Source organism: Phascolarctos cinereus, unplaced genomic scaffold (assembly GCF_003287225.1).
Source record: "Phascolarctos cinereus isolate Bilbo 61053 unplaced genomic scaffold, phaCin_HiC Scaffold_726;HRSCAF=1367, whole genome shotgun sequence".
Taxonomy (NCBI): domain Eukaryota; kingdom Metazoa; phylum Chordata; class Mammalia; order Diprotodontia; family Phascolarctidae; genus Phascolarctos; species Phascolarctos cinereus.
The window spans coordinates 233503222-233522233 of NW_027556098.1; the positions used below are offsets into that span (position 1 = coordinate 233503222).

Genomic DNA, 19012 nt, shown 5'->3' on the forward strand with positions numbered 1-19012 from the left:
CCCCTTAAATTTATGGGCCTGGAGAAAATAATCCCAAAAGCTTTAGTCATTTTGTCCTGGTCGGCAAAATCCTGCTGAGTTGATTGATGTGCAAATGAAGTTAGTTTCTGGTGTTAGTTTATGCAAATAGATAAGGGGCTGTCTAAAGAGTTCTGTTTGTGTGGCTCTGGTACTCGTTGCCTCATTCCAGAAATTCATTTGCTGAGGGTCCTGTTTAAGCTTATTTTACACTTTAAAGGTCCTTGAATATTTGCTGAATGTACTAATTAAATACCTTCTCACCACCATCTAATCCTGTGGTTTCCAATTCTACATTTCTCCCACACTTCCTTTCTCGGTCCTTTCTGAAAGCTATTAATAGATATTGTAAGTCTGGCCTCTTAAATAGTGTCAATAGCTATTAGGACTTCATGGATAATAAGTCAATATAAGGCTCTGAGGAAATAGGTCTTTTCAACCTATATAAGATCTCCTAGAGGTTACTTTGTGTCACCCCATAGGCATATGAGCTGAGTGAGGCCCTCTTCCTGCAGAATCTACATTGGTCATTTCCAAATCGGATGTTGTCTGTTGACCCCTCACTGTGCCAGGACCCCCATCTTACCTCTCCTTGTGTGTTACCCTTCAGAACTGGAATCTAGCTATTGATTATTATTCTGGTTATTGAAGTATATAAGTTATATAGCATATAACATATACTTCAAGTATATAAAAAAGTACATAAATCTTGCAGATTCTCTTAATTTACCTCAAATACAGTAATAATGTTACACATTAAATTTAGTAAATTGGGAATACTTTCTCAAGTCTACAAGGATTTATTAAGTGCCATTGTGTTTAGCCACTGCATTAATAAGAGCTGGGTTAATAGTGCGAAGAAAGGCAAAAATAATCATTTCTTTACCAAGTTATGTAAAATTATTATTAGCCTAGGAAAAATCCATTTTCTATTAAAAATGTCAATTTAAATTTTTGTCTTAAAAATGATTTGTTTGTTCAAGAATTTAAACTATAATTAGTATAATTGAGGAAGTGATTTTAGAATAGTTTTGTTTTGGATGACCAACAAATTTGGCTAATTGGTGGCATACATTCATGTAATTGGGAGTGATTATATTTAACATATATTAGACAATTCCTTCCATTTGAGTTGCTGTCCTAAATAACTCCAAACTCAACAGAAGATGAATGAAGCTAAATTTTCCGAGATAAAACTTGGATTTCTGATGAAATACTTAGAAATGTTTAGAAAGAGAATTGAGTTTTGTTGAATCACTTGAAAAATAGGATTAAAACAAAGACCTTTGGAATGCTGAACTGATTATTAGGAAAATTAGGGGAGGTGATGGAAGGATGGCCGTATTACCTGAATTCATAAGAAAGAATTATTTAAAACTGAGGGTAAAGCAATTATTATTGTTGTTATTATTATAAATTTCATGGCTCCATGATTTTATTTATTTATTTTTTACCTTATAGCTGTGCCCTCCACAGACTGAACTGGAAACAATATTAAAATTGGCCTTTTTTAAATTTTGAATCATTTTCCCATATTAGAAGACGATTGAGTGTAGGGCAAGCATTAATAAGGAAACCTGCTCACTCCCCAACTGGGAAAAGTCTACCTATAAATATACCTTAAAGTAACTATTTTTTGATTGAAAAGACAGCATGACTTAGGGAATAGAGAATATAGGCCTCTGAACCAGGAAGGCCTGGGTTCAAATTATATGTCTATCCTATAATAATAATAATTTTATCTGTTTGTCTATCTATCTTTAAGATTTGCAAAATGCTTTCCAAATATTATCTCACTTGATCCTTACAACTCTGGAAGGCAGTTTCCTCATTTTACAGATGAGGAAACTTAAGTTGAGAGAAGTTTAGTGACTTGTCCAGGGTCACACAAGTGATCTGGAGCGTCTGAGTCTGGATTTGAACTCAGGTCTTTCTGACTAGTACTATTACCCCACCTAGGTACCTATAACTGATCTTGGTTTAGTCCTTCCTCCCAAAGCCTCCCTTTATAGAGGGCTCAGAATTTTCCAGCCAGCTCTTTATTTTCCACCAACTGCTTTGCTTGGTTTGAACTCTTTAAGAATTACATCATGCCACCAGGTGCAGACCCCTGATACCTTCTGCTTCGTTTTGTATGTTGTCTTCCTCCATTAGATTGTTAAGTTCCTCAGGGCACAGACTTTCTTTTTCTTACTTGTATTTCTTACCTAACCTTTCATTGCTCTGACTATAAATCGAAAACCAAAAGCTAATCTGCATTTCCTACACCAGAAATTAGCCCTACTCCCGTCCCCCTCCTTTCTGTTTCATTTTATCAGTTGGGCTTAATTGCGGGATTAGTTAAAAGACTAGGTCACAAAAACAAAAGAAACCAGCAGAATGTATTTACTTTGAGAGCAAACCCTGTTGTTGTTGTTGTTGTTGTTGTTTTTTGAGGGGGAGGGAGTGGTGTATAATTTGCAGGCCCTGTGCCTTAAAGATGGTTTATTGTAGTTCAGTCATGTCTTACTCTTTGTGACTTCATTTGGGGTTTTCACGGCAAAGATACTGGAGTGGTTTTCAATTTCCTTTTCCAGCTAATTTTACAGGTAAGGGAACTGAGGCAAACAAGGTTAAATGACTTGGCCAGGGTCATAGAGCTAGTTAGTGTCTGAGGCTAGATTTGCACTCAGAAAGATTTCTTCCTGACTTGAGGCCTGATACTCTTATCAACTGTGCTACCTAGCTGCCCTTAAAAGTAGTTAGGTAGTTAAAGTAATTAAGTGAATGAACTGGGGCCAGAAGTTTCCTAAATTGAAGACAGAAACCCATAGGATTCTCTAGAGGTGCTTGATTTGGAAATTCTTCGAGATTTTCCTGGGAAGGAGAAGGAAAACCCCAGCTGGTGAAAGCTGTCATGCCTAACATGACAACTCTTTTTACAAATCTGCCCCTCCCCCCCAAAAAAAATCACCACCAAGGAGCCTCATTGAATGAATGGCCCGCCGTCTCCCGCTACAGATTTACCCAGACTAGAGGCTCACAGTATGTAGTCCTGGCCCATGCTAAAACCTTCCCGGCTTGATAAGGCTTCTTGTTTCACGTGTTCACTATGTGGGCTAGTGAGGTATTATGAGCATCCTGTTTTCACTGCCAGGAGACTAAATGAAAAGGTTACATTAAACCAGGTGGGATAATAGTGCTTATTACCAAGTGATATCTCCCTCCTCGGATCTCTGCCTGCATTTTGGGTAGGTTTTTTTTTTTTTTAACTTTCTCATTCTAAACTTAGTAACTATCAACAGAAACATTCAAATAAAATTAAAGAAAAGGTCGTACATAAAAGAATAAGTTCCAAACTATGTACAGTTTTTTTAAAACAAACATTTTAAAAAATAACAAATGTTCTGTTTGCTTCCATGTTCTCTTTTGATCTTGATCTTTATCTATTTCTAAAAATAATTTCATAACTGCTGTTAGATTTTTTTTCCACGGCTAGAGTCAATGTTTTTATTCAGAGTCTGCTGCATATAGGTTATTCTCAGTTTTTTGCTATTACAAATACAGTTGTTAGAATTTTATTTATATAGATAGTTCTTTTCTTTTAATAGCCTCTTTAAAATAGGGAGATATATATGTATATATTCACATACATATGGATATATGTATACATACCTTAGTAGTGAGATTTACTAGGTTAAGGGATAATGAATATTTTGTAATTATTATATATTCGTGCTTGCCCTTTGGACCTCTTCTTTTGTACTTAATATAGTTTAGATTTATTGTTTTCAAATTCTGGTTTTGTAAATCCTTTGAGGGAAAGATCAAATCAGTCAACGAGTATTTATAAACTATGTGTTAGCCACTGAACATGAAATAGTTTCTCTCTTCAAAGAGTTTATGTTCTACTGGGGAGTGGTTGTAAAAACATAATTACACATAAATAAATGCAAACTATAATCAAAGTAAAAGCTGGATTTTATGTAGTGTTTATTATTTGCCAGGCACTGTGTTAAAAGCTTTGCAAATATCATCTCATTTGAGGCTTAACAACAACCCTGGGAAGTGGTGCTATTATTTCCCTTATTTTACAGATGAGGAAACTGAGGCAAACAAAGGTTAAGTGAGTATCCCAGGATTATACAGCTAATAAGTGTCTGACTGGTTTTAAATTTAGGTCTTCCTGACTACAGGCCCTGTGCTCTATCCACTGCTCTGGGGAGCTGCTTCTAAAGCCAGGTGAGTGGTTGGGTATAGCAACACCTGGTGATATCTGGAAAGGCCTGAAATAGGAACACTTATGCTGAGTTTTGAAGGAAACGAGCGATTTTGAGAGATGTAGGTAAAGAGGCAATGCATCCAAGGCAGAAGGGTGACTGCCTGTACAAAGGCAAGGAGGGAGGGTAGGGGAAAGATGAAATGTTGTATATGGGGAAAGTAAGTAGAAGAGTTTGACCAAAATGTGAATGTTTAAAAGGCAGTAATATCTAATAAACCTGGCAAAGTACAGAGCTTTATAAGTGAGATTAACTTAGGGTTATATCCTATTTTATCTTGTAATCCCCCCCCCAACCACCACAACATTGAATTAAAGAACAAATAGGAAAAATGGGAAAGGTCCCTTATCCTGGTTTTGTTTAAAATTATTATTTTTACAATTACATTTTGTTTTTTAGATTAATCTATATTCTAAGGCAGCTAGGTGGTTCAATGGATAGAGTATTTAGACCAGAGTCAGGAAGACCTGAATTCAAATCCAACCTTAGAAACTTAACTAGTTGCATTACTTAACATTTCTTAACAAGTTACTTAACCTCTCTCAGCTTTGGTTTCCTCAAATGTAAAATGAAGGTAAAAACAGCACCTCTCAGAATTGTTGTGAGAATAAAAATTTTAAAGTGCTTATAAACCAAAAAGTGCTATATGAATGCTATCTATTATTTTTGTCTTTCTCTCATTGGAAAAGATAAAAAGGCCCTTGTAACAAATGAGCAGTCACACAAAATAAATTCCTATATTGGCTATATACCAAAAGTTGTTTCATTCTGCATCCTGAATCCATCTCCCTCGTTCATTCTCTTGTTGATGTAAGCATTTGGAGATACAGTATGCATTTTCTCTCAAAGACTACTGTGGCTACATCTCAAAAAACTTAGTATGTTGTCACTGTTGTCATTATCTTTAATGAAATTATCTACTATTTCTGTGATTTCTTTAACCTACCAATTCTTTAGGATTAAGTTACTTAATCCAATTAATATTTAATCCTTTCTGTGGGAGCCCTTCATTGACTATAATTGAGTATAATTTTTTGCATCGTAATTAGTAAGGGTGGAAAGGAATAAGTGTTAAGCACCTGCTGTGTGCTAGGCACTGTGCTAAAGCACTTTATAACTATTGCATAAAACATAAAAGATGTGCTTAATATTTCTGCTTTTCTGCTTTTGTTAAGTTTTGATACTCTAATACATAAACAATTTTTGTGAAGGTGCCATGTGCAACTGAGAATGATGCATGCTCCTTTCTCTTGATGAAGGTTCCCTTCTCTTTCTATTGCATCTGCTGCTCAGCAGTCTAGGGGCAGGGAAGAGAATTATGAGATAAAGTATACTGTATTTATTTGAAACAGCTGTGAAGTATGCAGTGACAGTAATTGAGAAATTATCATTCTAAAAGTCACTCAGCTTCATAACCTTGGAAATCATAGGAGTCTTCCCCCTCTCCCCTCCCCAATCAGTTGCATAGTCTTTCTTGAATTAGTCCCTTAACCCTCCTGTGTTAGTTGAACAGTTAGTTATGTTAGTCTGAACCTTAATTCAGACTTATCATCTAATTGGCCTCTTTTGAATGCCTCCTCTCCAATCCATCTCTCTACAACCAAGCTACTTAAGACATATTTCTGACTGTGTTTCTCTTGTGCTAAAAAAAAATCTTCATAGGCTGTTTATCGCTTGTTGATTATTTATTGAAATTAAAAATGTGAAGTTAGGTGATACAGGAGTTTAGTTTGTGGCTGTGACTAAGATATTTTAATATACAGAATGTGGTATAACTGAATTATTTTCATAAGATATTAACTGACTTTTCATAGTTAAGTTTTAGGGTTATATTTTCATTCCTTATGAGGTATGGGATAGATAATCTCTCCTCCAATTAAGTGAACTTTATCTTTTTTTCCTCCTTTTTTCCTGTTCTTGATGCTATTGTTTTCTCTCCTAAATTAGATTTTTAGATCTTTCAGACATTCAGTATTTAAGGATGGTTGGATTACTTAAATCATCCTTTTAGTGTGCAGGAAGGGGGGGAGGTGAGAGGTTGTCTAATCCAAGCTTTTACACTATTCAGTAATCTCTTCTCCAAAGTACTTAGCATGGTGATTGGTAAATAGTAGGCACCATATAAATACTCATTGTTCTCCTCCTCCTCAATGTCCCTAACTGGTGGTCTTAGTACAAGTGCTTAAACATGCCTATTGAACTTATTACTCATAAAATGTGCCCATTCTAATGCCTTCCTCTCCAAAATACATGTGTATCTAATAAAAGCCAGATTTTATATGGTATTTTAATGTTTGCAAAGCACTTCTACAAATATCTCATTTCATCCTCACAACAATTCTGACAGGCAGGAGAAATTTTTGTCCATATTTTACAAATGAGGTAACCAAGGCATTCAGTTTAAATGACATAGCTAGTAAATATTTGAGGCTGGATTTGAACTCAGATCTTTCTGACTCTAGGGCTCTATTCACTGTCCCACCTAGCTACCTTTAACGCATATCTATGGTATCTCCTCCATAGAATTTAAGCTCTTTGAAAGTCAGGGACCATCAAGGGTTACACTTGTAACCTCAAGGGTTATACAAGTTATAACTCAACAGTTTCACTTTTGCCTATGTATCCTGAGCACCCAGCACAATGCCCGTCCCATAACGGAAGCTTAAAAAAACATTTATTGATTGAGAATTGTAAGAAAGTTTTGTCTCATATTGAACATGAATCTCCCTCTTGCAACTTCTGTTTCTTCTACTTCTGTCTGTGGGATGTCATCAAAACAAGGCTTATCAAGTGGCAGTAAGAGATACTGGAAAGATATGACATTTAGTCAGAAGACCTGGCTTCTGTCCGGTATTGATTCTTCTAGTTACTAGCTTTGTGTGTGTGCTCATGTGTTTGTGTGACAAAACACAGGGGAAACCTGTGGCATAACTATGAAACTATCACATGTCCAAATATGTAAAATCGCGATGATGCCTGCCTCAAAGAAAGGCAAATATGTGGGAAAGGGTCCTAGATGAAGTGATTTACACATCCTTGGTTTGGTCTCTTTTCCATGTTGGGTGCCCTTCAAATATTTGAAAACAGTTATCATCCTCCTCTTCTCCCCTTTAATCTTTTTCCTAGGCCAAGCATCCCCAGTGTCTTCAACTGTCTTTCATGGCATGGTTTGAATGTTTTATAATGTAACTCTTTCAGCTGAATCCTCCACTTCTCTGAAACAATCTGTAATCATTCTCGATAAGTGCAGGATGAGTGGATCCAAGGGCTGGATTTCAACACAGTAGAATGTGTCCAAGAAACCATTTGTATTCATCAATCATGTAAGATAAAATTATATGCTAATCCCCTGAAACTGTGGATAGAAAGACCCCAGGCACTATTAAAGCCTATATAAAACCAAGCAATGGCAATTTGAGAATCAACATTTCAACCATTAGAGTGTTAAGGAAAAAAATGTATTATTTAGTGGACCATTCCTGAGCCATTTGAAAGATTCTGCATTCATTTTTATGGTATGGTGCTTCCAGTTTGGAGTTTGTGTCTATTACTGGTGCATCCCTCTCTTACTTCATCTCACCAGTGGCCAGTGTGTTGGAAACTAGCTGATGCTGAGGTCTGATTAAATATAATCTTGGCCTGCAGAGTCATTTTGGGAATGGCTACTTTTGGTCACACGTAGGAAGTTGCAGTTGTTTAGATGTTGTTTTTAAAACAGAAACTCAGGCTTTATCCCCAGAATATATTTCTTATCCTCTAATCTAACTTTAGCCTAAAAATTTGTCTAATTGGCCCAAAGTTAGTGCTTTGCTTTTATTTTGGGGAAGAAGAATTATTGGGGCACTTCAGCTATATTAGTGAAGGATGCTAGTTGCTTTCCATTAAACATTCTTAAAAAGAGAGAAAAATACAGTACACAAAAGACTGCATTTGACAGGAGAAAAATGGAAAGTAGCACTTGTCTGAAGTAAACTAGGGAGTGTGTGTGTGAAAGTGGGGAACGAAGAGGTACATAGAGCAAAAAATACATATATGATGGCAGCAAAGAGTACATGACCAAGAATGAAAACAGAAATGTGTCAGAAACCTTTAAATATTGTATTGGGAATAATAAAATCTAGAGTTAGCAGATATTTGTGGCAGATTGCCAAGAACAACAGAAGGGACTTTTAAAGGTATTTTTGGAGCAAGAAGATGATCAAGGGAAGAATTGGAATAGTATTTGGGGAACATCAATTACTGTTTTAATATATCATAGAAAAAAGCTAAAACCCTTGAATAATTCTGCCTACTGACTGCATATCCCTTCAAGGACAAAAGATCTTCAAACTAGAACTCATAGGAACCGCAGAAGAAGATATTGATGGCCAAAGATGGTGAGAAAGTTTACAAGAGAGCATATATTTGTCTTCAAAAGAGTTCAGATCTCCAGACATAAACGAATTATACATCTCAGCTATGGCAAAACTACTTAAAGTGATCTTTGAGGAATTTGAAGGACAGGAGACATGCCAGAAGTTGGGCGCCAAATGTCCCAGTTTTTGAAAGGTAGGGCAAAGGGAATTATGGAACCTATAGACCACTAAGCTTAATGTCAATCACTGGCAAAATTCAAGAGCAGATTATTAAACAGATGGTTTGTGAATGTCAAAAAGTAAGCCAGCCTGGGTGTATGAAGAAGTCATGCCAAACTAGAAATTTTTTTTTGATGGAGTTACTAAATAGTAGGACTATATAAAGGAATTTTGTACTAAAGAGGTGGTATAGAATATAAAAAATGAAAAATCTACTGGCTTCAGAATCAGAGGACAGGTTCATACCTCATCTGATATTTAACTCCCTGTGTGACCTTATGCCACCTATATGGGCTGCAATTTACTGTCTATAAAACAAAGGTAAACTCTGAAGTCCAGTTGAACTCTACATTCATGATCCTATGACTTTATCAAAGAGGGTAGAGACTACTTCCCTTCCCTTCTTCCACTGGTGCCCTGGAGTAGATGATTAAAATTGGGTTAGCCAGCCAATGACAGAGATTCAGAAAAGGATAAGGAAAACAAGACGTCTTCCCTGTTGTACCCTCCTCCATTTTCAGTTGATTCATTTTAGGGTAAATGTGCAGGCAGAATTCTCAAGGTGCAAGAGCTATAGCAGAAACTAAGGAATACCTTAAATTCTTTCTTACTGTCTCCCTTATTGACCTTGTAATCAACTGGGATGGTGTCAGGGCCCGGAGTTATTAACATAGACCAGTACAGCTTAAATGTTTCAGTGTTTTCTAGTCCTGCTGGAATGGTGAATAAGGGGAAGAATGTTTTCTCATGATATGCTAGTGGATTGTATTATATGGCTATTAGGAAAATTTGGAGGTTTTAGAAAAACGATACCTGTTGAATGTTAATAAGTCAGTAGAAGATTGCATCTTGGTTTTTGAATTAGAGACCTTTTTCAAGATAATTTGGAGAAAGGTATACCTAGAAGTAATGCTGATAAAAATTTGTGATTTATGGGTAATTTAGTCAAATAGCTAATACTTTTTAAAATTAAGATTCTAAAAATGGATAGGTTGAACTGATAAGCAGAAATTACAGGATGAAATTTAAGAGGGACAAATATTTTGAACTGCATATGGTTAAAAGAACTTTCAAATATTGCCATTGCAAAAGGACAGTTAATTTGACTGTTCGTATAATTAATTGACTGAAAATAGAATTTGGGATTTTAGTGGACTTCATCCCCTAAGTGAGCCAAGAGGCTCACTCTACCAGAAAAACATAACTCATTCTTTATTTCAATTATCATGGAGCTCTTCTTTCTCTCTGTCTTGTGCAGACATGTCATGTGAAGAATGGTGGAGAGATCTGGTTTTAGGTTAGAATAGACTTCTAGGAGGAGGGGTCCATATGAGGCATAATAGTCGTATTAAGATATTTGAAGGGCTGTCTCATTTTGTATTCCTCTAAAGGTAGAACTACAAGTAATGGGTAAAGATTACTGAGTTACTGTTTTTAGAGATGAAAATCTATTCCTCTTCCAAAGAAATTTCAATAACCTCCCCTGGAACTTCATTCCCCTCCTAATAAATGCTGTGTTTTTTGGCACAGTATAAAAACTGTGTAGAAGAATATGACTCTTTAGAAATTGAAGCTGCATTAGGATTGAAATAGTAACTCTTACCTTCATAGGAAAGGATCTGATCAAATAGAATTGATTTATCCAGTCCTAAGCAAAAGATCTGAACCCTCAGATTGGGGGTTAGTCTCACTTCTGCTACCTCTTTAGCTTCCCAGTCCTTTCATTGAGCTCTGTTATTAAGGGAGATGTCTGGAGACATAGCTGGCCAGGTTTTTTCTTCAGGACTGGAGTTTGCTTCTTTCACTTAAACCAATGGGTGGGCATAACTAGGTAGACTGTAAATTGTGGTTACATCCCTGCTCAAAGAAATTGAATAAAGCACAAATGACATATGTGCCTTCAGAGGAAGAAATGGCATAGATTTACCTGGTCTCTTCTTATGCTAACACTAATCTGCTCTGTCAGCACTAGCCCTTTTCATTATTCCAGGTTAAATACAATGGATATTGGATAGAATTATTTGACTCAATTATAGTGCTGCATTTGAGGTAGACTTCAGAGTAGCAGCTTTTATCGCTCAGTTGATGGACATTTATTGTCTCCTACATATAAGACACTGTGCTGCAAAAACAATTACAAAATTATGACTGCCCCTGCCCTCCAGGGGCTTATAGTCTACTGAACTGTGTAGGATCATAGAAGCATAAATCTAGAGAATTGGGAGGGACAGTCAAACACAACCTTTCCATTTTGTAACTGATGAAAATGAAGGCCAGTAAGGTGATTGATTTCTCTGACGTCTCCATCATAGTAGGATGGGAGAAGAGGGTGATAGCAAGTATGAAACTTAATTAGGAAGAGAAAACTGTTCTTTTCTACAAGTTATTAAATTAAGTAAAAAAGTATCACATGCATCTAAATATTGTTCATTTTCTTTTAAAAAATACTAATACAAATTTCTTAAGAGATATAAGCAAGCGGGTGCTGGTGAATTTTAAGAACTGGATTTTTGGGGTGTGGGGGTATGTGTGTAAATATAGGCAGGATGCACTTTTAAGTTTAATCTGTATTATTAACATACAACAATAAATCAAGCCATGATTTGTAGCATTTGCCATAAATGCTCACATGGAAAATTAACAATAGGCTCGAGCCAGCCCAAGCTCACTCCAGCACGCCCCTGGATAGAAGCCAGTAATTATTTAAGTGACAAATAAGTCCATAGAATTTTAGCAGGTGCTATATGGGAACATTTAAGGAATGGAAAACAGGGCCCTTGCTCATAAGAAGCCTGGGTGAGTTATTCTTTGGGTCTTAAGTTTGCTTATTCTTAACATCAAGGGATTGAGCTCTGCTTTACAGTTACAGAGGGCTTTCCTTGCAACAACTCCAGTCAGCTAGGGAGCCCAACTATGACTATTCTTATTTTAAAGAGGAGGAAACTGAGGTTCAGAAATATGACCAGCTCGTGGTCAACTTGGGCACATAGGGTTTTCTTTCTTTCTATCTATCTATCTATCTATCTCTATCTATCTATCTATCTATCTATCTATCTGTCTGTCTGTCTGTCTGTCTGTCTGTCTGTCTGTCTGTCTATCTATCTATGTATCTATTCTAATGCTTACTAATCAATGTTTTTCTCTCTCTCTATCATAATGCTTATCCAGATCTAAAAAATTTGGGATTTGTGGAATATCTGATAACTAAAGAGGGGCATGGGATGATTATAATAGGTAGCATTTATATAATGATTTGTGGGTTCGCAAAGCACTTTCTATATATTCTCTCATTTGGTCCTAACAACAACCCTGTGAGTTACATGCTGTTATTATCCCCATTTTACAAATGAGAAAACTCAGGCTGAGAAGTTAAGTGTCTGCCTATGGTCAGTTAGCATTTGACTGTGATCTGAGAATTATTACAATGTAGCACAAGCAGTGTAAAACAATAGTAGAAAACTGAGTACTTAAGTGCTGTGGGGTTGAGGCATATTTGCATGAAGAGAAAAAGGTTGAAGTTAATCTAGGAAGTCTTCCCAGAGTAAATTAGTTTTGAGTTTCTCTGCTTGGTGAGGAGAAATGCCAGGTAAGGGTATTATGTCAAAGCAAATGGTGGGGAACTCTGAAGGGGAGAGGAGAGAGGAGGCTGGATTGGAGATGAGAGTTGGGGGAGCCTTGACAGGTCCAAGTTTCAGAGACATCATCCTGTATTCTGGTGGAGCCTTAGTGTCCGTCCTTTTGGCTACCGCACTGAGTTCCAGAGATGATTGCAGGGCTGCGTATTCTGTGACCTGTATCAAAATGTGTTATGATGATTATTCAGTAATGTATGTGGCTTATCGTGTGGCTTTATCCAGCTGTAAATTCTGACAAGTAAGAGAAGCGCCAAGCTTGGTCTCAAGCCCACACATGTTAGAAATTGAGCAAAATGTAAGTTCCTTAAACTGAGTATCAGTCTAATCTATAAATGGAGCATGAAGAGTACCATGGGATTTGGAAAGCAGCTTTATCTCTCCTGCCCTGGTAATGGATCTGTTTTTAGTAGAGTACCACGGGAGCATTATGTCTCCCAAGAGAGTGAGACTGGGGCAGCGCAGGAAATAATACCATGTTGAAAAGGACACATTAAGTCCAGAGATCTCTATACTTTTCTCAGAGGAAGAACTACTTTTGATTTCTTGGAAATATTTATGATCTATTATTAGGAAGTTAACAAGGCAAGGCAACAAGCATTTATTAAATACTTAACTACGCCCTGAGTCCTAAGGATACAAATAGAGTTTTGCAAAAAGAAAGATAGTTCCTGCCTTCAAGGGGCTTACATTCTAACAGAGAAGACAACACAAAAAATGGAGTAAAAAAGAGGGGGAAGAGAGTGGTGAAGGTGCCAGCAGGGTTGTGGTGTTGAGATCCTTGGGAAGTCAGAAGCACAGGTGGAAGGAAAGTGAAGTTAGGCTTACCCATGGCCCTTCCCCAAAATGGAGATCCTGAGAGAAACTCTCTGATGAGGGAAGCGGGCCTGGCATAAGAAGGGATACTCCAGAGTTAGGAGGATGTGGAATGGATGCATAGATGTTCCAAGGTGAGGAGGCCTTATACTCTAAGGGAGGTTCCAGGGTTGACACTGTAGCTGAGGCATGATGTTAAAGCCCTGAAGGTCAGAAAGGAGAAAGGGAGTGAAGTACTCTGAGTGTAGCACTAAGAAGTACTGCAGTATGGCAGAAACTACCTATACCAGCCTCTTACCCACATGGCCCAGAGATTCAGTTCAATAAATATTCTGTAAGTGCCTAATACGTGCTAAATAGAAGAGGCACTTAAGGACAAAAATGAAATATTCCCTACTCTCAAGGAGCTCATATCAGGGGAGGGGAACGGGAATGTAATAGATACACAAATATACACTAGGTGTTTCTGTTCATTATTTCAGTCGTGTCTGACTCTTCATGACCCCTTTTGGGATATTTTTTTTGGCAAAGATATTGAAGCAGTTTGCCATTTTCTTCTCCAGCTCATTTTATAGATGAGGAAACTGAGGCAAACAGGGTTAAGTGACTTGCCCAGGGTCACACAGCTAGTGTCTGAGGCTGGATTTGAAGTCATGAAGATGATTCTTCCTCACTCCAAGCCCAGTGCACTATCCCCTGCACCACCTAGCTGCCCATACATTTGGTAGCTAGGTCCAGACTAGTGTGGCTAATGAATTCTCTGAAGTGATAGCAGTATTTGAATTCATACTATATATTTCCATTGAGCTGGAGCAAATTACCATATTTTACATAATTATAATTTTGAATAGTAAGAATTCAAATACATGACCACTTCAGGGGATTCATTATTTGTACTCATCAGGACTTACATTTAATAGAAAGTAATATTAAGTGGTTTTAAGATAGTGCACTCTAAGCTGAGGAGGTGATTTAGGTGAGGTTTTGAGAGAGATTGATAGCTTGTGATCAATCCTATAGCCTAGGATTCATGCATTTTGGACCATGGCAAAATATTTGGGTTGGACCATAAATAAGATAGGTTCTATAGATATGCATTGGGAATAGGGAAATAAAGAATACCTTCTTTGTGCTAAAGAACTTCTTTGCGCTAAATACCATGGCCCGGGAGATTCAATTTTGATTGACTCATGAAAGATATAATCTATAAGTACAGATGATTTGTATTTTTCCTGCTGGCATTTAAAAAAATATATTCATTGACACCCTCACTTGCTTGACCAAGATATTGGTATTAATGAGCTTTCTCCCATGACCCCAGGTATGTATCTCTAATAGAAATTGCTTAATATCAAGTTTCAGGTAATTTCTCTGTGCCACTGGGTAGTCAAAGTTAAGAAACAGGAATCCAGAGTAAGAAGGGTTGAAGTGATAGGTAATTTGAATAGCCTTGAACTAACAGATATTTTGGAATATTGCCATTTCACCGTGAATTCCTGGTTTCATTCAACTCCCTTTTTTTTTGTTAACATTATTTTACACCTTTATTATTAGAATATGACTTTCTCTTGACTGCACACCCCACTGAAATTGATCCCTTACTTGCAATAAGGAAAAACATTTGATAGGCTGTAACCTACCTATGTATTCAACCTTCTATCTCTAGAGTGATCTTCCCTACAACATCTCTACAAGGCAGATAGGTGGTACATTGGGTAATGAGAGTGTTGGACTTAAAAGCAGAGCAGACCTGATTTCAAATCCTGGTTGAGCCACCTGCTATCTTTGTGACCTCATTCAAGTTACTTAACCTGTGCCTCAGTTTCCACCAAAAAAATAGCATCTATTTAATAGAGTTGTTGTGTCAGATGAGATGATGTCTACAGTGCTTTGTAAACCCTCAAGGCCCTTTATAAATTCCAATGACTATTAGCTACTATTATGATTAATAATTATGAGAGGGTATGTTTTTTCTTTGTCCTATATTTGGTAACAAGGTTGGTTATAACAATTTCTCAGGGTTTTGGCTTCCTTTTAGTGATCATCTCATTTTTGATATTGCAGTCATATATGTTGTTTATCTCCTAATTTCATTTACTGTCATTTATAGAAATATTTCCATATTTCTGTGAATTTCTCACTTAAATTTCTCACAAAAGTAGTCCATTACATTCAGGTGCCAGTTTGTTTCATGCACATCCACCTTGCTTCTGGTTCTTTGTTACCCCAAAAGTGCTGCTATTAATATTTTGGTACTTATTGAGTCTTTCTGTTTTTGACCTCTTTGAACGTAGATGGCCAGCAGTGGAATTGTTGGGTAAGAGGACATGAACTGTTCATTTTTATGTCATAATTCCAAATTTCGACCCATATGTGAAACTACTCAGTAAGATGATATTGGAGGACAGGGGATTTGAGGAAAATCAGATATTTTTAGTGGTTTGTTTTGTGTAGAAATAAAACCTTATGGGTCAAAAGTTGGGACCTAAGGGCAATGAGGATAAAATAGTTAAAACCTACCAGAGCAGTGCTATCAGTGTGAATACAAGGGTTTTCTAGGTGGCTATAGCTGTGTAACAAGCTGCCAAAACAAGTGGCTTTACCCAATATCCTTGATGATAAGCATATGGTGGTGATATTAGTAAACACTACAATAGCAGCTGACAATTTGAAGTCAGTGCATGATCTTTATAAATTTGAAGAATGGAGCTGTACGTAACTTTTTATACACTTACAAAAGTTTAAAAATTAACTCCATTTAGTTTGAACAAGATACTTGCAGAGCTGAACCTATTTAAGTTGTGCTTTTGGCTTATTTATTCAGTATGTATTTCTATACTGGCTTTGTTTAGTTCATTTTTTCATCAGCCAGAACATACCTGAGTACTAATTCCTTTTGGAATGAAATAATTTGTAAGTAAAATCCAGGTAGTCTGATCAGGAAGTTTATTTCAAAATGCTTTTCCTTTTTGCAGGATTATTTTTAAACTTGCTGAATTACCCAGCTAACAGCAGCAACTCCATTCTCTAGAACAAAATGGCAACCAGCAAGAGATCCTGACATCTTTTCCAAAAATTTTGGCAGACTTTCAGCTATCTGAACACTGTAGATTACACTGAGCTAGATAGCATAGGGGAGTAAAATCTGTATCTACTTTTGTCTTTGTTTTCAAGAGTCTAAATTAGTGTTTTATTTTTGGTTCTTTGGTAGAGCACAATAATAACTAACCAGCCTGATGGAAGGCATTTGGGGGGGGATGGTTTTTTTTATTGCATTTGTGGGTTAAAAAAATGTTGGTGGTTGATTTTTGCTTATCATGAAACAATAATGTCCATCTCCCTCCTCCTCCCTAATCTCTTTTTAGAAGGGATTTTTTTTCCCTTCTAACTTTGGGACTCCTCCCAACATTTCCTTTTCATCTACTAAAATAATAAAGACAAAGAGCTAAGGCTGTAGGGGTTATGATAAAAGGCTTAATCTTGTAACAGTTAATTTCAAAAGTTTTATTTCTCAGCAGGTGTATAGGCCGTTCCAAGGGCCAAGTGCCATTGTCGCAGGGCTAAAGTTGATCGAGTCAAAGTAAATCTTTTTCATTTGAAGGCTTAAAAGCCATAAAGTGTATGTGTGTATGGGGAGTGAAAAATCAGTGCAGAGTCACAATAACAAAAACAATTTTTCTTAATGGAAATTTTTAGACATATAAAAAAAGGCCAATTTTGTAAACTAAAACCAAGAAATATAAGATTCTATTCTTCTAATACAACAAATAGCAGAGCCTGAGTCTTCAGGTACATATTAAGGCCAGTTAAGTGATCTAGAGGGGAAGAGGATGAGAATGAAGGAGAAGCTATCAGAGAGCTCTAAAGAGACAAACTGAGGGACTTAGATCAAGTGCTTAGACAAAGTACAGTTTTCACCTTTCCCTGGGAAAATTTGAGGAAAGGTGACACATGAGTAATCCTAAATGAGACAGATATCAATGCACCCATGTTTTCAGTAGAGATCTTTATATTTTCTGACTTGTACAGTAGTCATATTTTAAAAATAAAGTACTAACAGGATTATTGTTAGCAAGCTCACCAATTTCCTTATTCTTTGGCAGGCCAGTCATTTAAATTGTACTTTCAAAATGTTAGAAAATTGAAGAAGTGACAGTGGAGGCTTATACCAACACCAATTTCAAAATTATTCCTACAAAGATTCCTTGAAGAACCCTGTAATCTCTTTTCCTTTTTGATAGACATGCAATTTCATACTTTTAAAACATTAAGTTTTCATCTGTCCTTTGTTAATTTCCTTCTGGATAATCTCTGTTTGGGAGGTGAATAATAGTGAGCTGAAAAACCTAGAAGCAGAAAGTCTTCTTTGCCTTCCCTCAGAAAAAGAAGTAAAATCATTTGACCTAATATTAGTCATCTACTTTCTTTTTGAAGTTAATGGAACCATCTAGTTTTGCTATTCAAGCTTTTTAATATGAATTTTTAATTTTACACTATAAAATAGATGGCACATTTGTGCTTAGACAGTCAGTGTGCTTTTGGGATATGGTTTATGGAGTTAGGAAAAACTTGGGGTTTGAATTCTGCCTGGAGATACTTATTAGTTGTGTGATGGTGAGTATGTAAAATGTAAATGGGGGATTATATCACCTTCCTCACTGGGTTATTACTAAACCACCCAGATGGATCTATGATCTCATTCGTTTGGAACCTTCCTCCATTAATGCATTTTGCAACTCACCCACTCCTGCCCATCCTGCACCACTGTTGTCCATGCCCCCTCCCCCCAACATAATGTGTGTATCATTTTACAAACTTGAAAGGGCTACACAATCACCAGCTCTTATTATTTGGGGATGTTTATCTAGTGGCTGAACACTTTGGAAAATTCAAAATCTTTCACACAAGATAAAGAGAAGAGGGGTGGAGGGAGAGGGAGAAAAAGGGAGACAGAAAGAAAGGGAGAGACAGACATATCCATATATACGTACATACAGAATAAATACAAAGTGGATTTGGAAGGGAGGGCACCTCCAGCTGTGTTTGGAAGGAAACCAGGGATTTCCTGGTGGAGAGATGGAGATGAGAATAGAGAGCATTCTTGAATTATTCAGATAATCTGTTAAGCCCTAGATCCAATGCAGGTGGATTGAAAGAAAATACTTTCTTAGGAGCAGAGGCATACGTTTAGAAGTAAAGGGTGATTGCTGTGGGATGTATAAGGAAGGTTCTGAGTGCCAGGTTGGACATTCTGTACTTGATCCTTTCATTATTTAGGGTGTCTGAAAAGTCTTAATAGCTTAAAACTACTTTAAGACTTTTGGAACACGCTGTATATAGTCAAGTCGAGAAAATACCCTCATTATACCAGGCAGTTGGATTTGTGGTATATGAATTAGAAAATCCAAAAAAAGGACAAGTTTTATCTGAACTTCAAATGTGTACATGCTTACATTTCCTTCTTTATTCCTACAGTTGTACAATGTTAGATGGAGTTATGATTCTGCCTGTTCTCATGATGATAACTTTCCCCTCTCCTAGTATGGAAGGTAAGACATGATTCATACCCATTTCCCCCCATCTGTAACATAGTGAATACTTGTATAAGTGAATAATGTGTAGGAAATATACTGTTTAAATTTTCTTTGCCTATATACACTTACAAAATTTTGATAGTGATGACATTTTCCCCAAAAGCTTCAACATTTTGATT

The 19012-nt window shown here is 36.7% G+C and overlaps 1 protein-coding gene across 3 annotated transcripts in view; it reads left to right on the forward strand.

The window, feature by feature from the left end:
• Window positions 1-19012, forward strand: part of ACVR1 (activin A receptor type 1) — a 155147-nt gene that overhangs the window by 59967 nt on the left and 76168 nt on the right. For 2 of the 3 annotated variants that reach the window (XM_078147023.1, XM_021004896.2), the window contains one exon: window positions 18775-18848. In XM_078147023.1, coding sequence (XP_078003149.1) covers window positions 18782-18848 — 67 coding nt within the window. In that variant the 5' untranslated portion in view covers window positions 18775-18781. Of the gene's footprint in view, window positions 1-4177; window positions 4240-18774; window positions 18849-19012 lie in introns of all 3 variants that reach the window. The other variant, XM_021004898.2, reaches the window with a different exon arrangement.